This window comes from Sus scrofa, chromosome 2 (assembly GCF_054392235.1).
Source record: "Sus scrofa isolate SSC_HxYL_T2T_F1_AM1 chromosome 2, Sscrofa_HxYL_maternal_Yorkshire_Landrace_v2.0, whole genome shotgun sequence".
Taxonomy (NCBI): domain Eukaryota; kingdom Metazoa; phylum Chordata; class Mammalia; order Artiodactyla; family Suidae; genus Sus; species Sus scrofa.
This window is the reverse complement of record NC_139384.1, coordinates 596,556-622,681: the sequence shown is the minus strand read 5'-3', so window position 1 is coordinate 622,681 and position 26,126 is coordinate 596,556. Positions and strand designations below refer to the sequence as shown.

The following is a 26,126-nucleotide window of genomic DNA, read 5'->3' as shown; positions in this document are numbered from 1 at the left end:
TCCCTGGCGTCCCGCGGAGCGACCCAAGGCCAGACGCCCGCTGCAGGCCTAGGGCAGGACGGCATCCGTCCCCGGCCGCTCTCGCCCGAAGGGCACAGCCTCTGGGGCCTCAGGTCAAAGGAGAAAAAGGTCTCGCTTTGGTGGGCTCTGGGCTGACCACCTAGACCCCAGCTGCTCGACTGCAGCCCGCGGCCACCAGAGACCGGGCCGGGGGCGGGGGCAGCCTGCCTGGCCTCCACCTGCTGGACGGCAGCCGCACGCCCCACCCGGCTGGGACGGCACAATCCCGGCGGACAACCGCCGCGCTAGACCTGGAAGTCACGGAGAGCCAGGCCCCGTCCCAGGGCTGCGCTGGGTTAGCCAGCTCCCCGGCGCAGCGTGAGGCCCTGCTCGCTCTCGCAGGCCCTGGAATCCGCCTCTCTTCTCGTTACTGCAGGACACTTGCAAGCTGTTTTCAGCGCCAGGCCTCTTCTATGTTTTTTGTCTTTTTAGGGCTGCGCCTGCAGTATATGGAGATTCCCAGGCTAGAGGTCCGATTGGAGCTGTAGCTGTCCGCCTGTGTCACGGCCACAGCAACTCAGGAGCCAAGTCATGTCTGCAACCTGCACCACAGCTCACGCCACGCCAGATCCTTAACCCACTGAGCGAGGCCAGGGATCGAACCACATCCTCATGGATGTTAGTTGGGTTCGTCAACTGCTGAGCCACGACGGGAACTCCAGGACCAGGCCTCTTCTTAAGTTGGTTCCACTGGAAGGACTGGTCTAAGTCTGCACTGTCCAACATGGCAGCTTCTAGCCTCACGCAGTGGCCGTGCGCTTCGCACGTGGCTGCTCTGAACTGAGTGTGTTCTACGCGTGACATTTCAAAGTCCTGGCACGAGAAAAACTGCACGTTATCTCAGTAACTTTTTCTGTTGAGTACCTGTTGCAGTGATGATATTTTAGGCATCCTGGGTTAAATGAACAATATTAAAATTCGTCTCGCCTGCTTCTTTTTCGTCTTTTTCAAGGGGGCTCCTGGAGAATCCAGAGTCGCACGTGTGACCTGAGTCGTGTTTCCAGTGGACGGCCCAGACGGAGACGCATCTGGAAGCGCCGTTGGAGCTGCCATGCCCTCCCTGCTGAGGGCAAGGGGCAGGTTTCCTCGCGCCTGCTTCCTCTCAGGACCCCCGGGGCTCCATAACTGCCAGCTGCTCGACGGAGCAGAGGGGCCTCCCTCCCCACCCAGGAGGGGCGGCTGAGGCAAGAGAAAGCACCTTTAGGGCCATGACCCCTCCGCCACACACGCTGAGCGCTCGCTAGGAGCCCCCCACCCAGGACCACGCACGCACGCACTTCCACACCCGGACCCCCTGCCGCCCCGGCAGCAGACCCGGCTGCCCCGCGTGACGGCTGGAGGGGCTTCACGCTGTGGCCCAGCGGCCCAACACCCCCACCCCGGGCCAGACACCACTGGCGGGCGACCTCCACTCCGAAGCTCCCTGAGGGCGAGGGACAAGCCTGGTGGCCCGTGGCCTCTGTCTGATGCCTCCCCCGCTTCTCACAGGGTCACTTGGTCGATGTTCTGTCCCCACCCCCCCGAGCCCGGCCTGCGCGCATCAGCAGCCCACGGAACAGCTGAGGGAAGCGGGGCAGGAGGAGGAGCCTCTGACCAGGTAACCGCTCGTGGCCCTCCGAGCAGGCGCCATCGGGGGCATCGGGGCGGCTTCCCTCTCCGCCTCTCCGCCGCCGCCCCGGACGCTCCCTCCCGTGAAGGACCCTTCACCAGAGACGGCGGGTGCGCGCGGCAGGGCTGCCACCCCAGCTGTCCCCAGGGAGCCGTCCCTTACACGACACCAGTGAGGCGCTCCCTCGGGGCGCAGGGGTTAAGGATCTGGCTTTGTCACCACTGGGGCTCCGGCTACAGCTGTGGCACAGGTTCAGGCCCTGGTCTGGGAACTTTCACATGTCACAGGTGCAGCCAAAAATAAAAACACAAACCCACCAGCGAGACCCCCCCCGCCCCAGAGCAGCCCAAACCCAGGACAGGACGTGGCCCACGCCAGGCGGGTCTGCGGCACCAGCGCTCATCCTTCCCTGGGGACGCAGGCGGGCGGCCGCTTAGGAGACAGCCTGGCGGTTCCTTACAAAACCAAACATACTCCCGCCGTGTGCTCGGCGCTCGTGCTCCCTGGTATTTGCCCCGAGAGCTGCCAACGCAGGACCACCGGAGACGCTGCCCAGGGAGGCTGAGAGCAGCTTCATTCCCAGGTGTCAAAACTGGGAACCAGCCTCGACGTCCCTCCGCAGATGAATGGCACACAGACGGCACTCAGACGACGACGGGGCGGCATTCGGCCCCCGAAAGAAAGGCGCTCTCCGGCCGCAAAAAGGCGTGGAGGAGCCTCGGCCGCACCCGACGGAGAGGGCAAAGGCGGCCGCGGCAGGGGTCCACCTCGAGGACACGTCGGCCAGCCGAGGTGCAGCTCAGGGCGGCAGAGGGTTCGGGACGGCCAGCAGAGGAGGGGAGGGTGAGTGGGTCTCGGGGCTGTGGGCGGGCGCGGGACCAGCCGGGAGCACATGTCCCATGCGTCTGGCCACCCGCAGACCGCACAGCACCCGCGTGAACCCTAAGGCCAAGAGTGGCTTTGGGTGACGATGACGTGTCCGGGCGGGCTCACAGCGTCTCCAGCTGCTGGTGGGGAGGTGGCAGACGGGAGGCTGGCCAGGGGTGGGCACATGGGGGGACACACGACACTCTGCACCTTCCACTCCATTCTGCTGGGAACCTAAAACCACTCTAAAAAATTCTTCTTTTTTTTTTTGTCTTTTTATGGCCACACCCATGGCATATGGAGGTTCCCAGGCTAGGGGTTTCATTGTCGCTTCAGCCGCCAACCTATGCCACAGCCATAGCAACGCAGATTCCGAGCCAGATCCTTAACCCACTGAGTGAGGCCAGGGATCGAATCTGCAACCCCATGGTTCCTAGTCGGATTCATTTCTGCTGCGCCACAACGGGAACTCCATAAAAAATTCTGAATTTTAAAAAGGGTTTAAGCAATGAAAGTTATAAACAAAAGTATATATTAGCAAATCATTTCACACACAACTTCACACGGTTTGCAGAGCTTCCAGAGGGTCCTTGGGCCTGGTTAAGACTGAGACACACTACTCTCCCAGGGGCTCAGCAGCATCTATCGACTGTCACAACCCAGCTCCACTAGTTGCTGCGTCGTCTGAGCACACAGGACACCCACGCGCACGTGCTGCCAAGGCCCCAGCCTGGCTCTACGGCACCAGCCCCTCCTCCGCGCAGCTCTTCGGGGCAATTTCAGCCACTCTCGCGGCTCAGGTCGGCTCAGAGACTTGCACCAGGTCTCTCTCGTGGAAAACCTACCTGAAAAACGAAGGCTGAAGGGACCGGCCAGTCTCATGGACACAAGTCCCAAGACTGAAAACCTACACTCGGCCCTTCTTCCAGCTGAGGAGGCTCAGCGAAGGTGGCCGCCCCCAGCCCCTCCGGAGAAGCCGCTCCCTGAGCAGGCAGGTCATGGGAGCTTACGCATCGACCTGTGGCGACACCTCCAAGGAGAAGGGCTGAGGTCTGTGCCGCCCTCCCTGCCTGGGGCTCGTCCTTGGCCCCGAGGCGTCTCGGCTGCTGGCTCCCACCCTCCTCGGCCTCCTGGAGCAGAGCCCGCGGGTGGAAGTGGCCGCTCTAGATCACTGTCCTTGCAGCTCCAGGCAAGGGCGGTCCTGGGAAGGGCCGTCATCGGATCATCTCTGCACAAGCCATCGGATGACTGAGGCACACCCGCGGGCCTGACTCTGACCACTTTCATCCCAACACAGCCACGACCAAAACGACACTCAGACCGTAGCCTTGGTTTAAAGTGAGGAGAAAAAAAAGCTGTTAAAAGATTAAGTCCCTGCTGTACGAAGGCTACAAGAGAGCGTTTCCTAACAGAAAACACACTTACCTTTAAATTTTGACCTAATGTTTGCCAGCTCTTTGTTTATTCTCTTTATTTCAGCTTCTTTACTTTTGCCTAGAAAAAGAGAGGACAAAAATGCATCTTGCTTTAAGTGATTTCTAAACAAACACCCACCCCTGACCAGACAGACACGGCAGAACCAAAGGCAGAACCAAAGGCAGAACCACGGCTCTCAGGAGCCCAGGAAAGAAGCTACCAGCCCACACTGGCGGCCAGCCGGGGGCAGCGGAGGCAGGAGCCAGGCTCTGACAGCTGCGGGCAGCCGCGTGGTCAGGACCGCAGCACGTCTGCGAGGCCCCAGGGACAGGGGCCTGCCCCCCGGAGCCCGCGTTCAGCCCTGCCTCCCTCATCCTGCAAGTGGAGCCGCGCCAAGGCCACCGAACAGATTCCACGATAAACCGCTACCGGCTAAGGCTCTGTCCCAAGGCGGACTTTTACCGCCACGGATGACACTTAAAGCATAAGGTCTGAACGACTGTAGGCGTCTAACTGTCCTTCTTCATGAAATTCGCCAACCTACACAACCTGCCAAGTCCTCTTTGATAAGAGTCAAGGAAGTCTGGGAATTAGCCATCATATTTTAAAAGGGTGGAAGGCACATTATACATGCGACGGTCAAACTGCCCCACGCCCCACGCCCGCCTTCCTGAAACGAGGATGTGCGCGTGTGCAACGGAGATGGGACGGTGCCCAGGCTGGCTCCTCCGTGACTCCACGCAGAAACAGCCTGGGCCACGCATCTTAGCAACGCTGTAAAACACAACAAACCGGAGTCCCCTGGTGGCTCGGTAGGTAGGTTAAGGATCCAGCACTGCCGCTACGGTGGCCCAGATGACGGCCGTGGCATGTGTTCAATCCCTGGCCTGGGAACTTCCACACACACACCCCGAAAAAACCAAAACACACAGCTGCCCATCCCGCAGGATCAGGTGAGTCTTACGTTCACACTTGTGGGAACCTCCACCACTTTTCGAGAGCCGGAGTGAAGTCTGCCATGAAAGACCCTCTTCCGGCAAGGCCTGGGTTTCCCGATTCTCCTCCCGGGGAGCGGGGCTCCCAGGGCACCCCCCCAAGCAGCGCACCGCAGACCCGGCGCTCACAGACGCCCGCACGCTCGGCTCCCCTGGCCTCCTCCAGACACGCCTCTGAGGTCGCCGCCCTGGAACTGCTCTCACCTCCCGCTCCCCAGCAAGGAACTGCCCTCTCCCTGGGACACCCCTCAGGCCCCCCCGACACCCCCATCTTTTTCTACTAGCTTTTGCTAGTACACACATCTGCCGCACTAACGCAGGACCCTTTCCCACCGGGAAAGGCCCGGTCAGGGCCTCCCCCACCAGGCCCGGTTCCTGGTGCCGGAACTTAGAATGAAGCCAGACTTCCTGCCCCTGGGGAGCTGCCATGCCAATGGGGGGAGAGGGAGGGGGCTGGGGGTCTTTAACAAAACAGGCACAATCCAGTCAGCTCTGTGCAAGGGGCGTGCAGGCCACGAGGAGAGCCCGACCCCGACCCTGACCCCGACCCCGCTGGCAGCGAGCAGCTGCCGGCTGTGCCCGGTTTCCTCGTCTCTGAGAGGACAACCCTGTGCCCCAGAGGAAATCACTTCCCAGCTCTGAGCACCGTTCCCGCAAAAGGGCGACCATCAGAAACGACAAGACCCCGGGCCGTGCGTCTGGGGGAGGGAAGGCGGGGGAGGGAGAGCCCCCCCCCCCCCGGACCCGGGGCCTCACCTGGCCTCCCCCCCGCCCCCGAGGGACGAGGGACAGAGAGGGCCACAGAGGCGGCAGACAGAGGCGGCAGACGGGAGCGGGCAGAAAAGCCAACCGACTCTGCCGCCAGCCCCCCGACGGCCCAGAGACGAACTCCGCAAAAGACAAGCAGCGGGCGGGGAGGGCTGAGGTCACACCCGACACACAGAGATGACGAGAAGAGACGAGCAAGGAGCAGAACGACACCCCGACAGAGAGAGACCGACGGCCCCACAGGCCGGAGCCAGGCTGCAGCCCCCAAGCTCAAAACAAGCTGGACGAGTGAGAAAACCAAGAAGACACGTAAACCTCCACAGAAAAACTCAGGTATCAGGCAAGAGAAATCACGTCCACCAGAAATGTGTGTGATCATTTCAGGGAGTTCCCCTGTGGCAGAGCAGCTTGGGGATCCAGTGCTGTCACTGCGGTGGCTCAGGTCAGTGCCGTGGCAAGGGTTCAACCCCTGGGCCGGGAACTTCCACATGCTTCGGGCGGGGCCCAAGAAAGAAACATGCAAATCAAGCAATCGACTTGATAGCCACCAGATTCATAGCATCTCCCACCCCCAAACCATGTAAGAAACGCAGGATAAAAAGAGAGGGAAGAGAAGAACAAACAGACATGGCAGAGGGACAGAGGACGGAAAGACAGAGAACCACCTAAATTAGAGAGAAATGAGGGGTGAAGGCTTCAGGAGAAGGCAGTAAACACTGAAAATGCACCGGATGCAGCACGTGGACAGCAGGCGCCCCTGGGGAGGCACCTGCACAGCGGGACAGCGTCAAATACGCCATCTGGGAAAGCCTTCCCAGGGCACTCCCGCTGTCGCTCAGCGGGCCAGGGTCCAAGAGGTGGGGGTTCGACCCCTGGCCTCACTCATGGGTTAAGGATCTGGCATGGCTGAGGCTGTGGTGTAGACCGGCAGCTACAGCTCCAATGCGAAACTAGCCTGGGAACCTCCATATGCCACAGGTGTGGTCCTTACAAAAAAGAAAAAGGAAGGAAGGAAAGAAGGACAAGCTTTCCAGAAAGTAAACAAAAGAATTAAAACCACACCCCATACCTGGGAATATGAGCCCCAAATTGCACATACCAATGCACATCCTAATAAAGTTACTGAACTTTAAAGAGAAAAGTCTTTCGAGTATCTGAGGACAAGACCGAGCAGCTGGTGCAGAGGAAAAGCTGGTCTGTCTCCTCAGCCCTCAGACCCACCCGGGCTCAGGTCTGGGCTGGACCGCCCGGCTCACTAACTGGACTGCTGCCTCGGTGCTCGGCACCCAACAGCCTGGGGACCGAGGACACCCGCCCACAAACCCCGGCCCTCGCTGGAAGGCGGCGGCGGCGTCCCGCTGCGCAGAGCAAGGCTGTGTCTAGGCGGCAGCGCTGCACCGCCCTCGGGGACCCCACCCGCGCCCAGGATGCTCTGTCCAAGGTGAGGCTTTCAACAGAGGCGAGTGTGACGGCGGGAGAGACACCTGCACACAGACCAACACGCCGAAGTCTACCAAAATGCCCTGGCAGGCGGCGGCGTCACTGGCATGACCAATCCACCCGCACACGGTGAGCGCACCCGGAGAAAGTTGCCTGGGACAGCAGGGCCTTGGTGGAGAAGGCCGGTTCCTGCCCCCCACGCCGCGCCTCCCTCCAGAGCCAGCCGCCCGCACTGCTGGGAGCAGATGCAGCAACGACCTGACCCTTCTGGGGAAGGGCCTGGTTTTGGGAGACGGAGAGGTTTCCGCAGGGTGAAGTGTCAGCACGGGCACCTGGCCGGCGGGCTGAGCCCAGCAGGGCAGGCTCGTCTCTTCGCCACCTGCCCGGGCCCCACCCAGAACGTGGTAGGTCTGTCGGCCACAGAAGACACCCAGCGCCGAAGGGGACCCCACAGCAGACTCAGCAGTTCTGCGAGCTAATGAGTAACCCAGAGCAGCCCACAACCACCACCCAAGCGAGCTGCAATCTGCATCCAGTAGGGAGCAAAGAATGCGCTCTCTGGGGACAGGTTTTGAAAGAAACTCTCGGATTTTTTTTTTTTTTTTTTTTTTATCTTTTTAAGGCTGCAGCCGCAGCCTATGAGGTTCCCAGGCTAGGGTTCAAATGGGAGCTGTCGCTGCAGGCCTACACCAGAGCCACGGCAACACGGGATCCGAGCCTCGTCTGCGACCTACAGCACAGCTCACGGCAACACCGGAGCCTCAACCCAATGAGCAGCAAGGCCAGGGAGCAAACCCACAACCTCATGGTTCCTAGGCGGGTTCGTTTCCACTGTGCCACGAGGGGAATGCCAGAAGCTCTGGGGTTTTTAGAACTACTGCCCTGGCCATTCCTCCCGGGCAACATACGCTGGTTATTGACTTCTTCTTGTTCGCAAGCTGAACGCGTCAGATGACACTGTTGCTATTCCCGGACCAGCCCAATGCAAACCGGGGTGCAGGAGCCCATCCCAGCTCACGACAACCAACACACCAACCCTCCCACATCTTACGGCAGTGAGAGTACGTCTTACACTGAAAACAAAATCTTAGTCCAGGTACAAAAGGATTTCGTGGAGTAAGCAAAAGCCCAAAATTGACCAACAAAAGCCTATTTTGGAGGAAAATATCGCTGCTAAAACCACACTGAAGGCGGGCTGCACAGAAGTCAACAGCAAGCTCTAAAACCAGGCCTGGAATTCCCACAGTGGCAAAGGAAACTATTAAAAAAAAAAGACAGTTCACAGAATGGGAGAAAATCTTTGCAAATAAGAAACGGACAAGGGATCTCCAAAATACACAAACATGGAGCCTCTATCAAAAGAACAAAACACCCCATTAAAAAATGGGCAGGGGGAGTTCCCATCCTGGTTCAGTGGTTAACGAACCCAACTAGCATCCATGAGGTGGCGGGTTCGATCCCTGGCCTCGCTCACTGGGTTAAGGATCCAGTCTTGCCGTGAGCTGTGGTGTAGGTTGCAGACGAGACTCGGATCCCACGTGGCTGTGGCTGTGGCTGTGGCTGTGGCTGTGGCTGTGGTGTAGGCCGGCAGCTGGAGCTCTGATTGGACCCTCGCCTGGGAACGTCCACGTGCTGCAGGTATGGCCCTAAAAAGAAGGAAAAAAGAAGGTGACCATTCCACTCCATCCCCACGTGCCCCAGCCATCGGCACCTCCAGCAGCAAAGCCGAAGCCACCGCGCTGTCCGCCTGCCACCCTTGCTCCTCTGATCTCAACACAGAAACCAGAACGAGTTCATTAAAGGCAAAAGTAACTTAGACCAGAGCACTCCGGCGCTGAAAACCTCCAAGGAATTCCCACAGGGCCGCCTCGCCTGCCGCCCCCGCCCCTCCGCCCGCGCCCACACTGACCGCCCTGCCGCCCGACCTCGCCGTCCCCAGGGCCACGGCCACGACACCGTCACCGAGGGCTCCTTCTCCAGAAGCTCCCTCGGCTCCCTTCCAGGTCGCCTCCCCACCTCCTCACACCCCATCTTCTCCAGGCCCCCCAGCCTGCCCCCCCCCCGCTCTCTATTCCACTTCCCTACTTTCTCCACGACAAATGGATGAGGGGAGAGGTGTACAGGGAGAGATGTAGTTTTTCTCATTTATCTTGTCTGCCTAGTCTCACAAAAATTAGGTTTTTCAAAGTTTGTCCGTTTGGTTAGGCACTGGATCCCTCGTGCCTAGAATCACACCTGGCACACGGCAGACGCTCAACAGGTGTCTCACATAAGTGAATCACACAATCGTATCAAACCTAAGAGGAGCTCCCGTCGTGGCGCAGCGGAAACGAATCCGACCAGGAACCATGAGGTTGCGGGTTCCATCCCGGGCCTGGCTCAGTGGGCTGAGGATCTGGCGTGGCCATGAGCTGTGGTGCAGGTCACAGATGTGGCTCGGACCTGGCGTTGCTGTGGCAACAATGAGAACCTGGGAACCTCCACATGCCATGGGTACGGCCCTCAAAAGACAAAAAAATAAAACAAAATAGAATCCAGAAAAATAAAGAAACAAATTTTGGAACATACACCTTCAAAACAGCCTTTCCTCTTGGGACTGTATCAAAATTATAGCAAAACAATAAGAACGTAGCATGAAAAACATACAGTAGCTTTGCGGCTACTTACAAGGGCGATTTACATTCGACCTGCAGCAAGTGCCACGTTAGAGAGCACACGCCAGGTGGACAGCAGCTCCTGCCCCGCCATGACCAGCTTTCCCACGAGACACTTCGCGAGAGACCTCCGCCCCCGCCCCCGCCGCACGGACCACGTGCTCCCGAAGCCGAAGGCCGAGCCCCGGGGACCAGACGACCTTGCGCCCACAGAGCCTCCAACAATGGCCCCGCACAGCTCCCTCCTCCGCGATCTCAGCGCCTGGGGAAGCTGGACGTGCCACTCCGAGCAGGACAGCCAGTTAAAAGGCAGGGCAATGACAGTCTGAAGCAGCGAATTCGAATTTCGCCAACAGCAGCTGCAAGCGAACTGCTCGGAGTCACGGAGACGGGCGGAGCCGGCGGGGGGGCAGCTACTGCTGACCCTCGACCGGCAGCTCAGCCGTCTCAGTCACAGGACCCCTCCCACGGACGGGCGGGCTCTGAGCCGGCTGCACTGTATAAGACCAAAGGAAAAGCTACCAGACTACATTTTCCAACAGCAACGAACGCAATCCAAAAGTATTCAAAAATACTCATTTATGGGAGTTCCCGTCGTGGCGCAGTGGTTAACGAATCCGACCAGGAACCATGAGGTTGCGGGTTCCATCCCCGCCCTTGCTCAGTGGGTGAAGGATCCGGTGAGCTGTGGGGTAGGTTGCAGACTCGGCTCGGATCCCGCGTGGCTGTGGCTCTGGCGTAGGCCGGTGGCTACAGCTCCGATTCGACCCCTGACCTGGGAACCTCCATATGCCGCGGGAGTGGCCCAAGAAAAGGTAAAAAGACCAAAAAACAAAACAAAACAAAACAAAAACTCATTTATAGCTCTATTTTTTTCTATTGTGCTTTAAAAGACTATCCAGGGGGTTCCCATCATGGCGCAGTGGGAACAAATCCGACCAGGAACCATGAGGTTGCGAGTTCAATCCCTGGCCTCACGCAGTGGGTTAAGGATCCGGCGTTGCCGTGAGCTGAGGTGTAGGTCGCAGACGCGGGCTCGGATCCTGCATTGCTGTGGCTGTAACATGGACCGGCAGCTGTAGCTCCGATTCGACCCCAAGCCTGGGAACCTCCATATGCTGTGAGTGTGGCCCTAAAAAGCAGAAAAATAACATAAAACAAAAGACTCTCCACGTGCCCTTCCCCCACGCTGCTTAAGCTGTGGTCAAAACACACGTACCCTCTCAGCCACGTCATGCCAAGGAAGGCTGGCCACAGAAAGCGCGGACGCAACTCCCAACGCAGCCCCGCCGCCCGAAGGAGCTCGAGGGCCTCTAAGAACACGAAATAACCAGTCCTCCTCGGACGCCCTTCTGCTTGGAAGAGACTTTAAAGGAAACAAACGCCTTGCAATGCAAAACAAACCCCAAGCGACCCGCCTTGGTCCCTGGGGTCCCCGCTTTTAAGCAGCCCCATAGACAGACTCCAAACCCTGGCATCGGTGGAAAGCACAACACAGGGAGACGGCCTGAACCCAAGCGGCAGGTGAAGCGAAACCACGCGACTCTCACGGGTTAAATGCCGGGAAAGGGAGACTCAGCTCCACGGGCACGACGATACGCAAAGGGGCGGAAGAAGAGGGGCGGCACCAGGACGCCCCCAAACACGTGGCCAGAAGTTTCTGCCCTAAACGAACACACCCAGCAGGGCCGGCCCCTCACCCCCCCCCCCCCCCCCGTTCCTGGAGCCACCAGGAAGCCAAGAGAGCGCCTTGGGGATGGCACCGAGCCGGGGAAGCGGGTCTCGGCCTCGCCACCGAGACGGCCTCCCTGTTGGGCGCACAGGGCGCAGGCAGGCCCACCACCGCCCCAGGAGGAGCGTGGCCCAGCGCACACCCATGGGCCTCCCACCTTCCACCTGGTGGCTCCCACCCCGGTTGTCAGCTGACGGTGGGCCCGGCCTCCCTCCTCCCTCCTGCGTGGAAGCGGGAGAGGCAGCGGGGCCTGACCCTGACCCTAAGCCCTGACCCTGACCCTAAACCCTGACCCTGACCCCTAACCCTAACCCCTAACCCTAACCCTGAGGCCCAGCACCGAGGGGAGGAGCTCCCGCTGGGCGGCAGGGGTTGGCGGCATCTCTGCAGTCCCAGGACGCAGGGTCAACCCCGGACAGGGGCCAGCGAGTGGGTGAAGGATCTGGCAAGGTTGCCACAGCTGTGGCAGAGGGGGCAACTGTGGCTGGCATCTGATCCCTGGCCCCGGAACTCCATGTGCCACGGGGCCGCCAAAAAAGGAAAAAACCCTTGGGGCAAGGATGGGACTCGCCTCTCCCTGCCTGCCACCAGGCATCGTCTCAGTCCTTGACCCAGCTCGGGCCCCAGGGCCCCATTTTAAAACGGGGCCGCTTCCTCCTTCGACAGGATTTGTCTTCTGCATCTTGGCCAAGATGTGCAACCCGCCGTCCACCACAGAGGGGAGGGCTGACCTCATCACGCAGCCTCAGCTCCCACCTCCACCAGAGCCCGCCAACCGGGACCCACCCGCCCTGAGGCCCTGCTGAGAAAACCCTTCCCACCGCTCCTCGCGACACGTCAACTGTGTCAGCGCCACACCAAAGCCAGAAGCACTGTGAAGGCAGATACCAGAATCAGCAAACACCTTGGGAAAACTGCTCGCTTCTGTTTTCTAATGGAGTACAATTCGATTTATTTTGTTAGGCTGGGAGCAGAGTTATTTAACTTACTCCTGCTGCACCAGAGGCTGACAGAAGCCGTCTCATGCCCCGGTGGCTCAGGAGGGTAAGGGTCTGGCGTCGTCGCTGCCGTGGCCTGGGTTCCATCGCTGACCCAGGAACTTCCGCAAGCCGCCAGCACAGCAAAAAAAAAAAAAAAATCCGAAACAAAAAGAAATACTTTCTAACACCCACTGTGGTGTCGAAATTAAACCCCAGTGCAACCTCAGTCAGGCCAGACTCTGTGCCGGGGCGGGGGGGAGGCACCCACGGATGCCAGTCATTTCATCACTGACTGGGGAGCGGAGGGTGGACCAAACACGCTGATGGAAAAAGAGTGCTCGGCAAGGCCACAGGCGGACAGGACCCCTTCCTGAAGCGGCCTCGGAACTACCTTTCGGAGGTGCCTAAGCACCTGTGCCCCCCGTTATCCCCTCTGCCCTCCCCTCCTCCACACAGGGGACTCCCTCAGGACGAGGACCCGCCCACCCTGTGGGGACCCGAAGGCAGCAGGTGCTGGGTAGGATGCAGGCACCAGCAAGAGCTCACCTCCACTCACCTGCAGGCACCCGGCGGGGGGCCACACGCTCGCTCCCTCCCTCCGAACCCCAGAGAGGGACAGGCCCAGAAGCCACCCCTGACCCAAACCTGAGGCCCATCTGCCCCGGAACTCACAGCTGCTCCTGCTCAGCCTTTAGGAGGAGGCACAGCCGGGACCTTGGGCCATAGGCGGGCACCCCCCCCACCCCCGCATCCTGGAGGCACAGCTCGCGGGCAGGGGGACCACACAAAGCTTCCTGGCAGCACAGCACCAAACAAGCTGACCACAGATTTCCAGAAGAACTTTCAATTCTTGGAGCCTTAGAAGTTTTGAAACCTGAGCTAAGGGAGGACAGCCTCAGGCCCGAGAGCCTGCGAGTGACCCTCAAGGAAGACAGAGCCCCTCCTGCTCCGGGGCGCCTGCCTGAGCCCCTCAACTCACATGCCTTTTCCGACCACACCCCTGAATCTCCCCCTTGGGGCCGACTGATTTTTTGGAGCCAGGAAACACCATCTAATCCTACAATGACACAGCCTTTCCAATAATTCCGCAACTACAAAATCAAATCGTGACACACGTTGTTGCCAAAAAAAAAAACAAACCTCACCACAGAGTGAGAATCATCCTAAGAGGAAAGAGAAATAACCCGCTTAATTAGATGTCTGGCATGAGCATGTAGTCCTCGCCAGGACGCCCCAACTGCCCACAAAAGACAGCGACCCTCAGAGCAGCCGGAGGGACACACGGGGAAGGAGACACAGGTAATTCCTAGAAGCCGCAACCACCAACCTTGGCAGCAAAATTCAACCAGACCAAACACTTCCTTCCCCTGCAGCCGCCTCGTCACATACTTCCTAAGTCAGTTTCTAAGGAATATAAATTATGCATAAGCGTGCAAAAGAAAATGCAAGAAGAGCATTTTTTACAAAAAGTCAGCATTTTTTAAAAGCACATTTTTTTAAATGTAGACAAGACTAAAATAAAGCTTAACATTTTTAAAAGCCTCTAAAAGTTAAAATGCAGACTGACAAACCGATTCCGACTTTTACTACTACGCACAGGAACCAAGTGCCAACCCTACGTCTCATTTCTACACTGAAGTTTAAGCTGAATTTAAATTTTTACGTTGGTTCCTCCATGTCCAATTTATGACTCACAACAAACGGAGTTTTACAGACAAGTGAAATTTTCAAAGCTTCGTCATGCTAAACACCCAAAGGAGCGCCCAGCCCCAACACAGATAACAGAATCAGAGGCCTCAGGCCGAGCGACAGGCACACTGGGCAGGGCACCGCCCGGCGCCCTACTGCCCCACTCGTTCAGCACTGCGCCCCAGCGCCGCGGCCCGCCTGCTCCCAGAACAGGGCAAACGCGCTCCCTGCCAACGCCCTTCCTCCGACTGCGGGCCCGGAGGGAGGGGTCAGGCGAGAGGCCTCCAGGCGCGACGGAAGGTCCAGTCACCTGCGCCGCCCCAGCCCCGCCGCCAGCTGCCGGGAGGAAGCCACGGCCACCGCGCCTCGCCCTCTGGGGCGCCCCAGTTCTTGGGGTTCTTGGGCCGTCGCCTCTGAGTCCGACGACGCTCTCAGCAGCGTCGTCCCTGCTCGGCCTCGGCCTTGAGTTGACGCGGAGGCGGCAGCGGCATGAAGCACCGCGGCGCCCATGTGCACGAAGGTGACCAAATGCCAAAGCAATCGAACAACTGGCAACTCAACTTCACCTTCCCGATTTCAGCACTTCCTCCGTTTAGACGCCGATGCTCGAACACAGTGGCACTGCCAGAGCCTGGGGGGCCTCCGGAGCTGCGCCGCACAGCTTCACCCGCGCAGCACCCCCGAGAGTGCCCATGGAGACCAGGTCAGAGGCTGGAGCCAGGCTGCCCGTGCAAGTGCAGCACAGCCATGAGGATGCACGTGGCTGGGGGGCAGGCCGGCAGCTGCAGCTCCACTTCGAGCCCCCGCCTGAGAACCTCCACCTGCTGCAGGCGCGGCCCTGGAAAGAAAAAGGAGACGGACCGTTGACGAGAGATGCCCACCTCAGAGGCCACTGAAGAGTGCTCCCTGCCCACTTCTTTGCACCTTCCTAGGGATCTGCATTTGCTTCAGAATAAAAAAACACTTAAAGGGAGTTCCCGTCATGGCTCAGCAGAAATGAATCCGACGAGTACCCGTGAGGACACAGGTTCTATCCCTGGCCTCGCTTAGTAAGTTAAGGATCCGGCTGGCGTTGCTGTGAGCTGTGGTGTAGGTCACAGACGTGGCTCGGATCTGGCACGGCTGCGGCTGCGGTGTAGGCCAGCAGCTACAACTCTGATTCAACCCCTGGCCTGGGAACCTCCATATGCTGCGAGTATGGTCCCAAAAAAAGCAAAAAATACTTAAAAACTGGGGCTAAACAAAAGGATTAGAATCTTTTTAACGTCGATTTTAAAAAAGGAATGAGAAAAACAGTTTACTAACTCCCACACATTGAGCTCGCATCAGCCAGATTCCGTGGCCCCTGGGTTGAAGACAGTAAGAGCGGATCGAGCTAAATTTACGGGGCGCTGAGCTGGTTCACCACCTGCGCCACGGAAGCACCACGGGCCCCTGTGGCACAGGGACACCGTGCACGGCACCTGTCAAACCCTGGAGCACAGGCAACGCTGCCCAGGCCAAGAGGAGCCACAGCCACAGCCCCTCCGGCCTCCCAAGAGTAAACCGGGGGGCTCGCTCCCTTCAAGGGGGAGGTTTAAGAGACTGCGGGGCGCGGAAAGGTAAAAGGGAGCCGCGAATCACAGCCTGAAGCGAGGCCGCAGCTCAGCTGAGGACACGCGGGCTCGGCGGCCGTGGTTTCGGGTCACGCACGGAGCGGGTGCCCTCTCCAGACGGCCTGGCAACCTCGGCCACCCTCACGACACGAAAAGAGCAGGCACACAAAACCAGAGCCAGGCAGGGGAGCGGGAGCGGGACGGCTCTCCGCCACGGAGGGCTCAAGCTGAGCCCGGCTCTGACCTGGGTTCGCTTTCCAGCCCCAGCGCGCACACGCGTCTGGGGCGCAACCTCGCTGCCGCCGGGAGCTCGGCGGGGCCCCGTGCGCGCGGGGCCCTTTAGACACACCAGGCCCAGGATCACCGCCTCGTGCCACCTGCCCCGGCGCCTTCACCGCCCTGCCCCTGTGAGCAGGCCGGGGGGCGCGATGAGCCAGCAGCCGCAGCCCCCCTCGTGCAGCTTCCCGCAAAGGAAGAGCTCGGCGCGGTGACCAGTGACAGCTAACAGGACAGTGAGGTCGGAAAGCCGGTGGGGGGGGCTGTTGCCCGGCGCCCGCCCGCTGAAGGTCCTCCAGGGCACAACCGGTCCGACTCACTGGTCCACGCCAGTGGCTCTCAAAGCGAGGTTGCGGGGGGAGGCGGCTTGGGGAGGCACCTTTGCCCGAAGGGCGCCAGCTGAAACATCTCTGGCTGACACCGCGTCACAACTGAAGCAAGAAGAGCCCAGGGATGCTCCACCCAACGAAGGACGAGCCCCGAATGTCCTGGCGTGGGGGTGGGGAAAGTCTGTCCCCCCATCAGTCCACGAGCCACGTCCCTGCCGTGAGGCAGACCCAGCCCGGCCCAGGCCTAGAAAGCGGGTGAGGAGGTGGCCAGGAAATCGGGTTTCGATCTCAATGACCCGCCATCGCAGCTTTCCTCCAAAGTGGAAGGACAGCGACCGGCGGGCCGCGGCGCCTCGGCCAAGGCGTCTCTGAGGCCGGGGCACACGCGCCCCCCGCCTTCCGGACGCGTCAGGGTTGGGAAGGCCACCGCCTCGGGAGCGAGCGACGCGGCCGCGGAAGAGAGGGTCCCAGAGGGGCCGGTCTCCACACCGAGCTCGTGCGGAGAAAGGGCAGGGACCGAAGACCTAACCTCGCTCGTGTGGGTCCTCCATCCCGGGGAGGGGGGACCAGCAGCATCTACCAGTAGGTGAAGCGAAGCGTTTCCCAACACACGCAGCAAACCTGAGGCCTTAAACCCACCGTCAAACATCTGGCCGCTGACAACTAAGAAATAAGCCGGGCAGGAAACTGGCTTGGTGTTTATTTGTTTCATTAAACAAAGGGGACATTACCTGAAAACGAACAGGCGTTTCCGCCGCCCAAGCCAAATTTTCTGGCGGACCCAGCCAGGGTGCACCCACAGGCCTCCCGCCCGTTGCGCCTTTTGAGACGGATTTTTCCCCTCCGGGGGGACTCGAGCCGCTGAGAACGCCGTCCGACCAGCTGTCTGGTCGAAAACCGCAGGCCGAGCCGTTCCCCCAGCCGGCGCACCCCCCGCCGCCCGGGCCCAGAATCCCCGGGGAACAGGTCATTTTAACCAGGGCCTAATACGCCGCAGAAGCCGGGTCCACGGGGCAAGACACGGGTTTCGCTGTGCCCGCTCGCAGCGAAAATCCGCGCTGTTTTGGAAAATGCTGGGTTAAATGCTCCATTACTAGAAAGACCGGCGGACTGCTCCAGATGACATCATGCTGGGGAGGGGCGTCCCCGCCAGACGCCCCTCGGCGGTGCCACAGGCCCCCGCGCGGGTGGGGGACGCCGCCCCACACCCCCGCACCCCGGACCCCCGCCCCTCGCCCGCCAGGTCCACGTCCTGGGCTCCAGCTCCGCACCCCCGGACCCCTGCCCGCCAGGTCCGCGTCCCAGCCCCCAGGAGGGCCCCGCCCGTCAGGTCCGCGCCCCAGCCCCCAGCCCCCAGCCCCCGAAGTCCCCTGCCCCCCAGGTCCGCACCTGGGACCCCAACCCCCAGCCCCCGCCCAGAGGCCCACGTCCTGGACCCCAGCCCCGCACCCCCAGGACCCCCGCCCGCCAGGTCCGCGCCCCCGATCCCAGCCCCCGAAGGACCCCGCCGGCCAGCTCCCCCAGCCCGGCCTGCGCCCCCACCCCGCTGCCCCCCGCAGGCCCAGCCGCTCACAGTTGCGGATGTCCGAGATGAAGACCGCCAGGCCCCGCATCCCGTCCCCCTTGGACACGGCCGGCATCTTCGGGCCCGGGGAGCGGCCTGGGCTGGCGGGCCGGGAGGAGGAGCGGGCAACGGGCTGCGGGAGCGGGAGCGGGAGCGGGGAGGAGCCGCCTCAGCCGAGCCGCCTCAGGCTCCAGCGCCGCTTTCGGGGCCGCCGCGCGCGCGCACGCACGCACGCTCGCAGCCGCGCGCGCGCACGCGGCGGCGGGCGCGTAGAGGCGGGGCCGGGCCGGGCAGGGGCGGGGCCGGGCCGGGCAGGGGCGGGGCCGGGCCGGGCAGGGGCGGGGCCGGGCCGGGCAGGGGCGGGGCCGGGCCGGGCAGGGGCGGGGCCGGGCCGGGCAGGGGCGGGGCCGGGCCGGGCAGGGGCGGGGCCGGGCCGGGCAGGGGCGCCGCAGGTTCGCAGATTCCCGTCCCCGGCCCTGACCGCCGCCCTGACCGCAGCCCCGGACCGCTCACGGCCCGGCCCGGCCCACAGCCTGGGCAGCCTGCCGCCGGCCTTGAGGGCCGCGCTGCACATCACCCAGACTGTCCAGGTCCGCCCCTTCCTTCCCAAAGGAGGAAACTGTCACCCCCAACCCCTGACAGCACCAGGTGACCTGGACCCAGTCTTTCTTGCTTGTTTTATGGAGGTTCCCGGGCCAGGGTTCGAATCACAACTGCAGCCGCAGGCCTACACCACAGCCACGGCAACACCAGATCCAAGCCACGTTTGCACCCTGTACCATGGCTCGCCCTCATGACAAACCCGAACCCACTGAGCTAAGCCAGGGATCCAACCCACACAGAGACAACGTTGGGTCCTTAACCGGCTGAGCCGCAGCAGGAACTCCCAGGGCCCAGCCTTGAATCTGATTCCTCAGTCATCACCTTCGCCGTTCGCCACTGTTGCCACCACCCACCTCAGCAGCCTGCAGGGGTGTGGCCCACCTGCAGTGCCCTGCAGGGACCTTGAGGGGCACAGACCCCCAGGGGGTCTAGAGAGCAGATGGCCCTGCCCAGCTCTCCTTCGTGAAGCAGGATAGCTCCGAAAAGGGTCCTCAGTCCAGGGTTATCCAGGCTCTGTACTTGGGACTGGCCCAGAGCCAACCTCGCTCACTTCCTGGGTTCCCTGGGTGAACCCTGGCAAAGAGGCCAGGTTCCCACACGCCAAACACCAGAGCTCTGGGCCTCTGGAACCCCTGAGGGAAGCCCGAAGCCCTGGAGACCTGAATCCTCATAAGGCAGCAATTTCACCACCTTCCAAGACCTTCCAAAAGGCTGGGCCAGAAGAGGGCTTCCTGGAAGAGAGACACACACACACACACACACACACACCCCGCCCCCCCCAGGGCCCGCTTCTCCAGGCCTGGAGATGATCTTACCGTAGCCAGGTCAGAGGACCGAGACAGGTGGACCCTTATCCACCCCCAGCAGCCGCTCACAGGGCAGGACAATACCGAGAAGCTGCAGGGGCTCCCGTGGGGCATGGACAGAGGGCAAGCTCCTTCCACGGTGGAGGGGCCTTCTCGGAGCAGGGGCTGGGGGACGGGCAGGCGTCCCCCCTCTCGGTGCTCACTCTGGGCTCTCCAAGCCTCCTGGGAGTCCTACAAGTGTGTGCTGGGGGCGGGGGAGTCCCAAAGCTGATAACACACGGAGGGCTGTGCCAAAGACCCCAGCCTCCTGCGGTGGTGCCTTCAGCTGCCCTTCCCATCAGTCAGCAGGCTGCGGGCCTGAATGATACCACCCTCCCTGACCACAGTCACTCCTCAGCGAGGGACAGGCCATTTTCAGCAGCGGGCAGTGCTTCGTTTCTTGGGTTTTGTGAACCGGACATGTGCCCCGTTCTAGCCATTGGCGGTTCCCAGGCCATCTTCTTTCTGTGGCCAAGCGGGGGAGGCCCCTGCACTCGCATTCTGAAGGAGAAGCAATGAAGGCCGGGGACCCCAGAGCCCACAGCATGGCCTTGGTGACCAGGGGGTCCTACTAGCTGCTGTGTCTCAGTTCCTCCCCGGGCCTGTTGGTTTCACGAGTGACCCAGTTTCCTTCCCACGATCTTGACAGTGGGTTGCAGACCATGGTCCTTCCAGAAAATTGGTCTAGGCATGGCTAGAGGCCCCGGGCAGCCACACGTTTCCAGGGACTGGGTGTGGCAGTCCCAGGCCCCCAGTGGCTACCTGAGCGCATCAGGAATAACGACGCGCTTAGCCAGGCTCCAGAAACTGAGTGTGTCCGCGCCTCGGACGGTGCGTGGAGTGGGAGGACTCAAAGGAGTCTGTGGCAGGTGGGTGCTCTGGGGGGGCCCGACCACCCGGAAAATGGTGATGCTCGCAGCCCCCTGATGTCATTACGCAGAGGCAGGCCCTGCCCATGACTGCAGGTCTCATCTCCCGTCGCCACACTCAGCAGACTCGGACCCCGCTAGGGGAACTGATGGTGTTCCCAGCTGCATTCAGGGGGCGCTGGGGCCCTGGGCGGGGGGCCAGGGAGGGGAAAGGAGGGAACGGGGCAGCCAGGGCATCATCCCATCACCCTCCACTACTCCTGTCCCCGCATTGGACAGAGTTGTCCCCATACCTGAAGACTGTCATGACATCCTTGGAAGGGGCCACTTTGTCAGTGAAAAGTCAGTTCCCCTGAAAGGGCCCTGGCCCCGCCCCATCCCCTGGGACCTGGGAGAGTCAGGCCCCCACACGAAATCACACCCGGATGGGGAGGCTTAGCTGCCAGAAGGACTTCGAGAGGCTGAGTTTCGATCGGCAGAACTCTGCAGGGGTGAGTAGAATGGACACTGAGAGCAGGCCTGGGGTGGCAGACCCTGCCCCCTGCAGCTCCCAGCCGTCTGGGCCAGCCGAGTCGGCCAGGCAGCCAACTTCCTGGAAGCTAGACTCGGTGGCCCATGGTAGAACAGGCTTGAGAGGCCAGTAATTCCTGCATCTCATGCAGAGAAAGAAATCCAGAGATTTATTCGCTCTCAGTTCTGGCGGTTGGAGGTTGTTGACCACAGTGTCGCAGGACTGGTTCCTTCCGAGGCTGTGACGAGGATCTGGCCCAGACCGGTGTCCTCGGCTTGCAGGGGCCGTCTTCCCTCTGTGCATCTCTCTTTGTCCAAATCCCTGCCCCCCCCCCTTCTTTTCTTTTTAGGGCCACATGTGCGGCACATGGACGTTCCCAGGGTAGGGAGCAAATCGGAGCTACAGCTGCCGGCCACAGCCACAGCCACCGGCTCCAAGCTGCATCTGAGAGCTACACCACAGCTCATGGCAGCACTGGATCCCTGCCCCACGGAGCGAGGCGGAGGATCGAACCCACATCCTCATGGATGCTAGTGGAGTTCATTTGCAGTGCGCCACGAGGGGGACGCCTCCCCCTTTTAACAGAGACACTTGTCATGTCAGACAAGTGCGAACTTGTCTTAATGAATTCCGTCTGCAAGGACCCAAATCCATCCCATCTGGAGGTTAGGGGCTGACGATTTCAACATGTGAATTTCAGGGGAACACAATTCAACCCAGGACAGAAGGTGATACGAGGACATGTGGGGACATGACTTTGAGTGCCCGGCTCCCCCTTCCATCCCTCCTACCTACTCAGAGCACAGTTCTGCTGGCTGCAGCTGCATTTTGGACCCTGAGGGTAAATGCCACACCCTGCGCTGCGCTAGCACTCCGGCCACCGGCCACCGGCCACGGTGTTTGTGCTGAGGCTGGAGGCTCTGTTACACCCCCTCCACACCTGGACAGGAATTCATACCTACTGCCCTGCCCGAGGGCACGGTGTCATTGGAGTTTGTGGTGCTCCAGGGCCTGAGACTTGTCAGGGTGTCCCCACCCTGTCCTGTGGCTGGTCATCCAGACCACATCCCGTCTGTGCCCCTTGGGCTCAGAGGGGTCTTATAAGCACTGCCAGTCACCCGTCCCAGGCACAGGAGCAAAGCAGCTGGTGACAGCCACCCGGGGAGGGTAGAGGAGGTGGCTAGAAAATCCGGCTGCCTCCCAGGGTGCTGCCAGATCAGGCATCCTGCTCACCCCTAAAGCAGGGACCCATGACCTGCTGGAAATGACACCCCGACCTTAAAGGCCAGAACAGCCACACCGGTAGCCAGCAGGCCGTCCATCACTGAACGGGTCTCCTGTTTTGGGGTGTTTATCTCAGGCCCACATTCACCCACTGAGTCTCCTTCCTCTAAGGGCCCAGCCAGGGTGAGCTGATAGAATACATGCCAATTTTTTTTTTTTCTTTTTAGGGCCGCACCCACGACATATGGAAGCTCCCAGGCTGGGGGATGAATCGGAGCTGCAGCTGCCGGCCTCCACCACAGCCACAACAACACTGGATCAGAGCTGTGTCTGTGACCTACACCACAGCTCACAGCAACACCAGACCCCTAGCCCACTGAGCGAGGCCAGGGATGAACCCACATCTTTATGGACTCATTTCCGCTGAGCCACAGTGGGAACTCCCAGGCCAATTTTTAGATGAGCCTGAGAAAAACATCTTAAGGAAAGAAAATCTACCCAAACTACCGGTCTGGGCTTTTCGGCACCGCTGGGCTGGTGTCCCGGGGCTGCTCTGACCTGTATCTGGAAGCTGGTGGATTAGCAACCAGAAACGGCCACAGGCCCAAGACTGAGGGGCGCAAGGCTGGTTCCCCGGAGGCTGTGGGGGGGCTCCATCCCCTGCCTTGCATCGTTCTGGTGGCTCTGGGGCTGCAGGACCCCGATCTCTGTCTCCATCACCCCGTGTCTGGGTCGTGAATTTCCTCTCTCTCCTCCTCTAAGGATCCCAGTCACTGGACTAAGGGCTGAATCCAAGATGACATTTTTATTTATTTTTTTTAATTAATTAATTTATTTATTTATTTTTATTTATTTATTTTTTGTCTTTTTGCCATTTCTTGGGCCGTTCCCACGGCATATGGAGGTTCCCAGGCTAGGGGTCTAATCGGAGCCATAGCCACCAGCCTACGCCAGAGCCACAGCAACGTGGGATCCGAGCCGCGTCTGCAACCTACACCACAGCTCACGGCAACGCCGGATCTTTAACCCACTGAGCAAGGGCAGGGATCGAACCTGCAACCTCATGGTTCCTAGTTGGATTCGTTAACCACTGCGCCACCACGGGAACTCCCAAGAAGACATTTTTAAAAATACACTGTGTTCTGTTTATTTTTGGTTTTGTTAATTTATTTTTGGCCACGCCCACAGCATATAGAAGTTCCAGGGCCAGGGATTGAACTGGCGCTACAGCAGTGACCCGAGCCGCAGCAGTGACAATGCCAGATCCTTAACCTGGTGAGCCACCAGGGAACTCCCAACATGATCCTTAATCCTATCTGTGCAGACCCTATTTCCCAACAGGGTCACTGTCAAGGTGCTGGGAGTTGGGATGTGGACAACCTTCCAAGGTCCCTCCACTCCGCTTGCCCACAACGGCCACCAAGAAAGGCTCCCGACACGGGTGCCGCCTCTCCCCTTTCGTTAGGGGCTTTTGTAAAGTTGACAGGGACGGTGAGAAGCACAAACCCCGTGACTGCCACTACACAGCCCATGACCCCGGGCGGGGCCCCCCATGCACCCGCCGAATCCACCCTCTGGGCTCAGGGCTGCCCTGCTCAGACCGGACCCCGCACCAGACAGCACGCGATGCCCGAGGCACAGCCGCGACCCTGGCCCAGGCCAGATGGCCTGTGCATGGGACAGAGCAGAGCTGCTGTGCTGGCTCTGGAGCTGGGTCTGGAAGCTTCTGCCACACGTGACGGGCCCCGCACCCTGTCCTTTCGTGCTCGGGACTTTGCTTGCGCCAGCACCCAGGGAGGAGGTCTCCGGCCAGGGGCAGGGGTGGGCTCAGCAGCAGGAAATTCTGACATGCGTCCCTCTTCCTGGCCTTCCGGCCTCGCGCTGAATGTTGGGAGGCCCAGGAGCGATAGGACACAGTCTGTAATAGTGACTTGGGCCCTGCCCTTGGGCTGACACCCCCCCTCCACCACTGTGGCCTCCCCTTTCAAATGAGGCGAGTCACGGGTTGCCCCTGCCGGAAAGTCCTTCCCTGGTGCTGACTCGGCAAAGGAAGGGGGGCTCAGGCTGCCCGCGGGCACAGGGACAGGCCACACCCCAGCCCTCCCCCAGGAGCCCAGGCCAGCCCAGGGAACACACCAGCCTGGCCCCCAGAAGCCCCACAGCCTCCAAGCACCTGCAACAACCAGGCGTGAGTGCTCTTGGGGTGTCAACCTGGTAATGGGCTCCCCAGAGCGAGCCGGGGATGCTGTCAAGGCCATCCTGGGGAGGCAGCCTCAGACTGGGGATGCTCAGCTGGTGCCCGGGGGTGTCCCCAGAACATAGAGGGATTCGGTGGCAGCAGGAGAACTCGTCTTTAAAGGCCCTCTTGCCCCATGGAGCCTGTCTGCCCTTGTGTGTCCTCTGGTGCCAACTGCGGATGGGGTGGGGTGGGCAGACTGAGGGTGGGCCCAACCTGGGTTCGCAGCTCAGAGCCTGGACCTGGCAGAGCAGGCCACGCCTCAAGCAGGAGGGCCAGGAATGGAGGCTGAAGGTCAGGTTTAGGGCCTGAGCAAGGGGTTTATACTCAGATTTACATTACGTCGACATACTTAGGATTCAATTTACCGAAGTTATAAATTCAGAACCTAATATTTTAAGCGGTTAAGCTCGATTTTACAAACCCTCGTACCCCTCTATGAGCCTGGGGATTTGCTGTCATTTGTGGGTCTATGCGTGGTATTTGATCCCATCATACAAACGCAGTTAAGCGTTTTCAACATTGCAGACCAAATTTGTATCTATCTTCCACTTACTTTTTTATTTTGTCTTTTGAGGGCCACACACATGGTATACAGAGGTTCCCAGGCTAGGGATTGAATTGGAGCTGCTGCTGCTGGCCGACGCCACAGCCACAGCCACGCCAGATCCGAGCCACGTCTGCGACCTACACCACAGCTCATGGCAAGGCTGGATCCTTAACCCACGGAGCGAGGCCAGGAATCGAACCCATGTCCTCATGGGTACTAGTCTGTGAGGACTAGTAACAAAACTAGCACGTTACCGCTGAGGCACAACAGGAACTCCAAACTGAATTTATAAATTAAATAAATTAAATACTTTTGTAGTTCCCGTCGTAGTGCCATGGAAACGAATCCAACTAGGAACCATGACATTGAGTGCGGGTTCAATCCCCGGCCTCGCTCAGTGGGTTAAGGATCCGGTGTTGCCGTGAGCTTTGGTGTAGGTCGCAGACTTGGCTCTGATCCTGGGTGGCTGTGGCTGTGGTGGAGGCTGGCAGCTGTAGTTCCGATTGGACCCCTAGCCTGGGAACCTCCATGTGCTGTGGGCGCGGCCCTGAAAAGCAAAATGAATAAATGAATGAATGAATGAAATACTTTTTACTTCTATGTACCCGGCTTATTAGAACTGACAACATAATCTCAGGTGCTTTTCGAGCTCATATACTCAACAGATCAAGTACTTAAAATGGTGAACCCCAAGTCGTCTTAAATGTTCTGGAAACATGAAACGCCAAATACCGTCACGTTTGGCCTAACACGTAAACATGAACACTTTGGTTCTCAATCGCTTCATCTTGCCCAGGCCTCAGTCTAAATCTTCCTGTGACGGGGTGAAGTCTACCCATTTAAAGAAGTCAGCTTTTGGAGTTCCCGTCGTGGCGCAGTGGTTAACAAAATCCGACTAGGAACCATGAGGTTGTGGGTTCGATCCCTGGCCTTTCCCAGTGGGTTAAGGATCTGGCATTGCCATGAGCTGTGGTGTAGGCCAGCAGTGACAGCTCCGATCGGACCCCTAGTCTGGGAACCTCCATGTGCCATGGGTGCGGCCCTAGAAAAGACAAAAAAATAAAATAAAGAAATTGGGTTTCTTTCTTTCTTTCTTTCTTTCTTTCTTCTTTTTTTGTCTTTTGTCTTTTTAGGGCCGCACCTGTGGCATGTGGAGGTTCCCAGACTAGGGGTCCAATCGGAGCTGTCACTGCTGGCCTACACCATAGCCACAGCCAGGCGGGATCCAAGCTAGAAGTCAGTTGTCAATCCACAAGCTACGCCAGCTGGGGGACAACTCCACAGGACCCCCAAACCCTGCCCAGTGGGGGCTCT

The 26,126-nt window shown here is 60.0% G+C and overlaps 1 protein-coding gene across 9 annotated transcripts in view; it reads right to left on the bottom strand.

The window, feature by feature from the left end:
• AP2A2 (adaptor related protein complex 2 subunit alpha 2) overlaps positions 1-18,178 on the bottom strand; it is a 47,899-nt gene extending 29,721 nt beyond the window's left edge. For 4 of the 9 annotated variants that reach the window (XR_014836673.1, XR_014836674.1, XM_021082580.2 and 1 more), the window contains exons 1-2: positions 17,984-18,178; positions 3,962-4,030 (exon numbers count right to left, since the gene is read on the bottom strand). Coding sequence is in view for 2 of the 9 variants with exons in the window: in XM_021082580.2 (XP_020938239.2) it covers positions 3,962-4,030; positions 17,984-18,050 (136 nt within the window). In the remaining 7 variants the exon portion in view is untranslated. Of the gene's footprint in view, positions 1-697; positions 874-3,961; positions 4,031-17,983 lie in introns of all 9 variants that reach the window. The other 5 variants (XM_085010390.1, XM_085010388.1, XM_085010391.1 and 2 more) reach the window with 2 other exon arrangements.
• Positions 18,179-26,126: the final 7,948 nt, after the last annotated feature.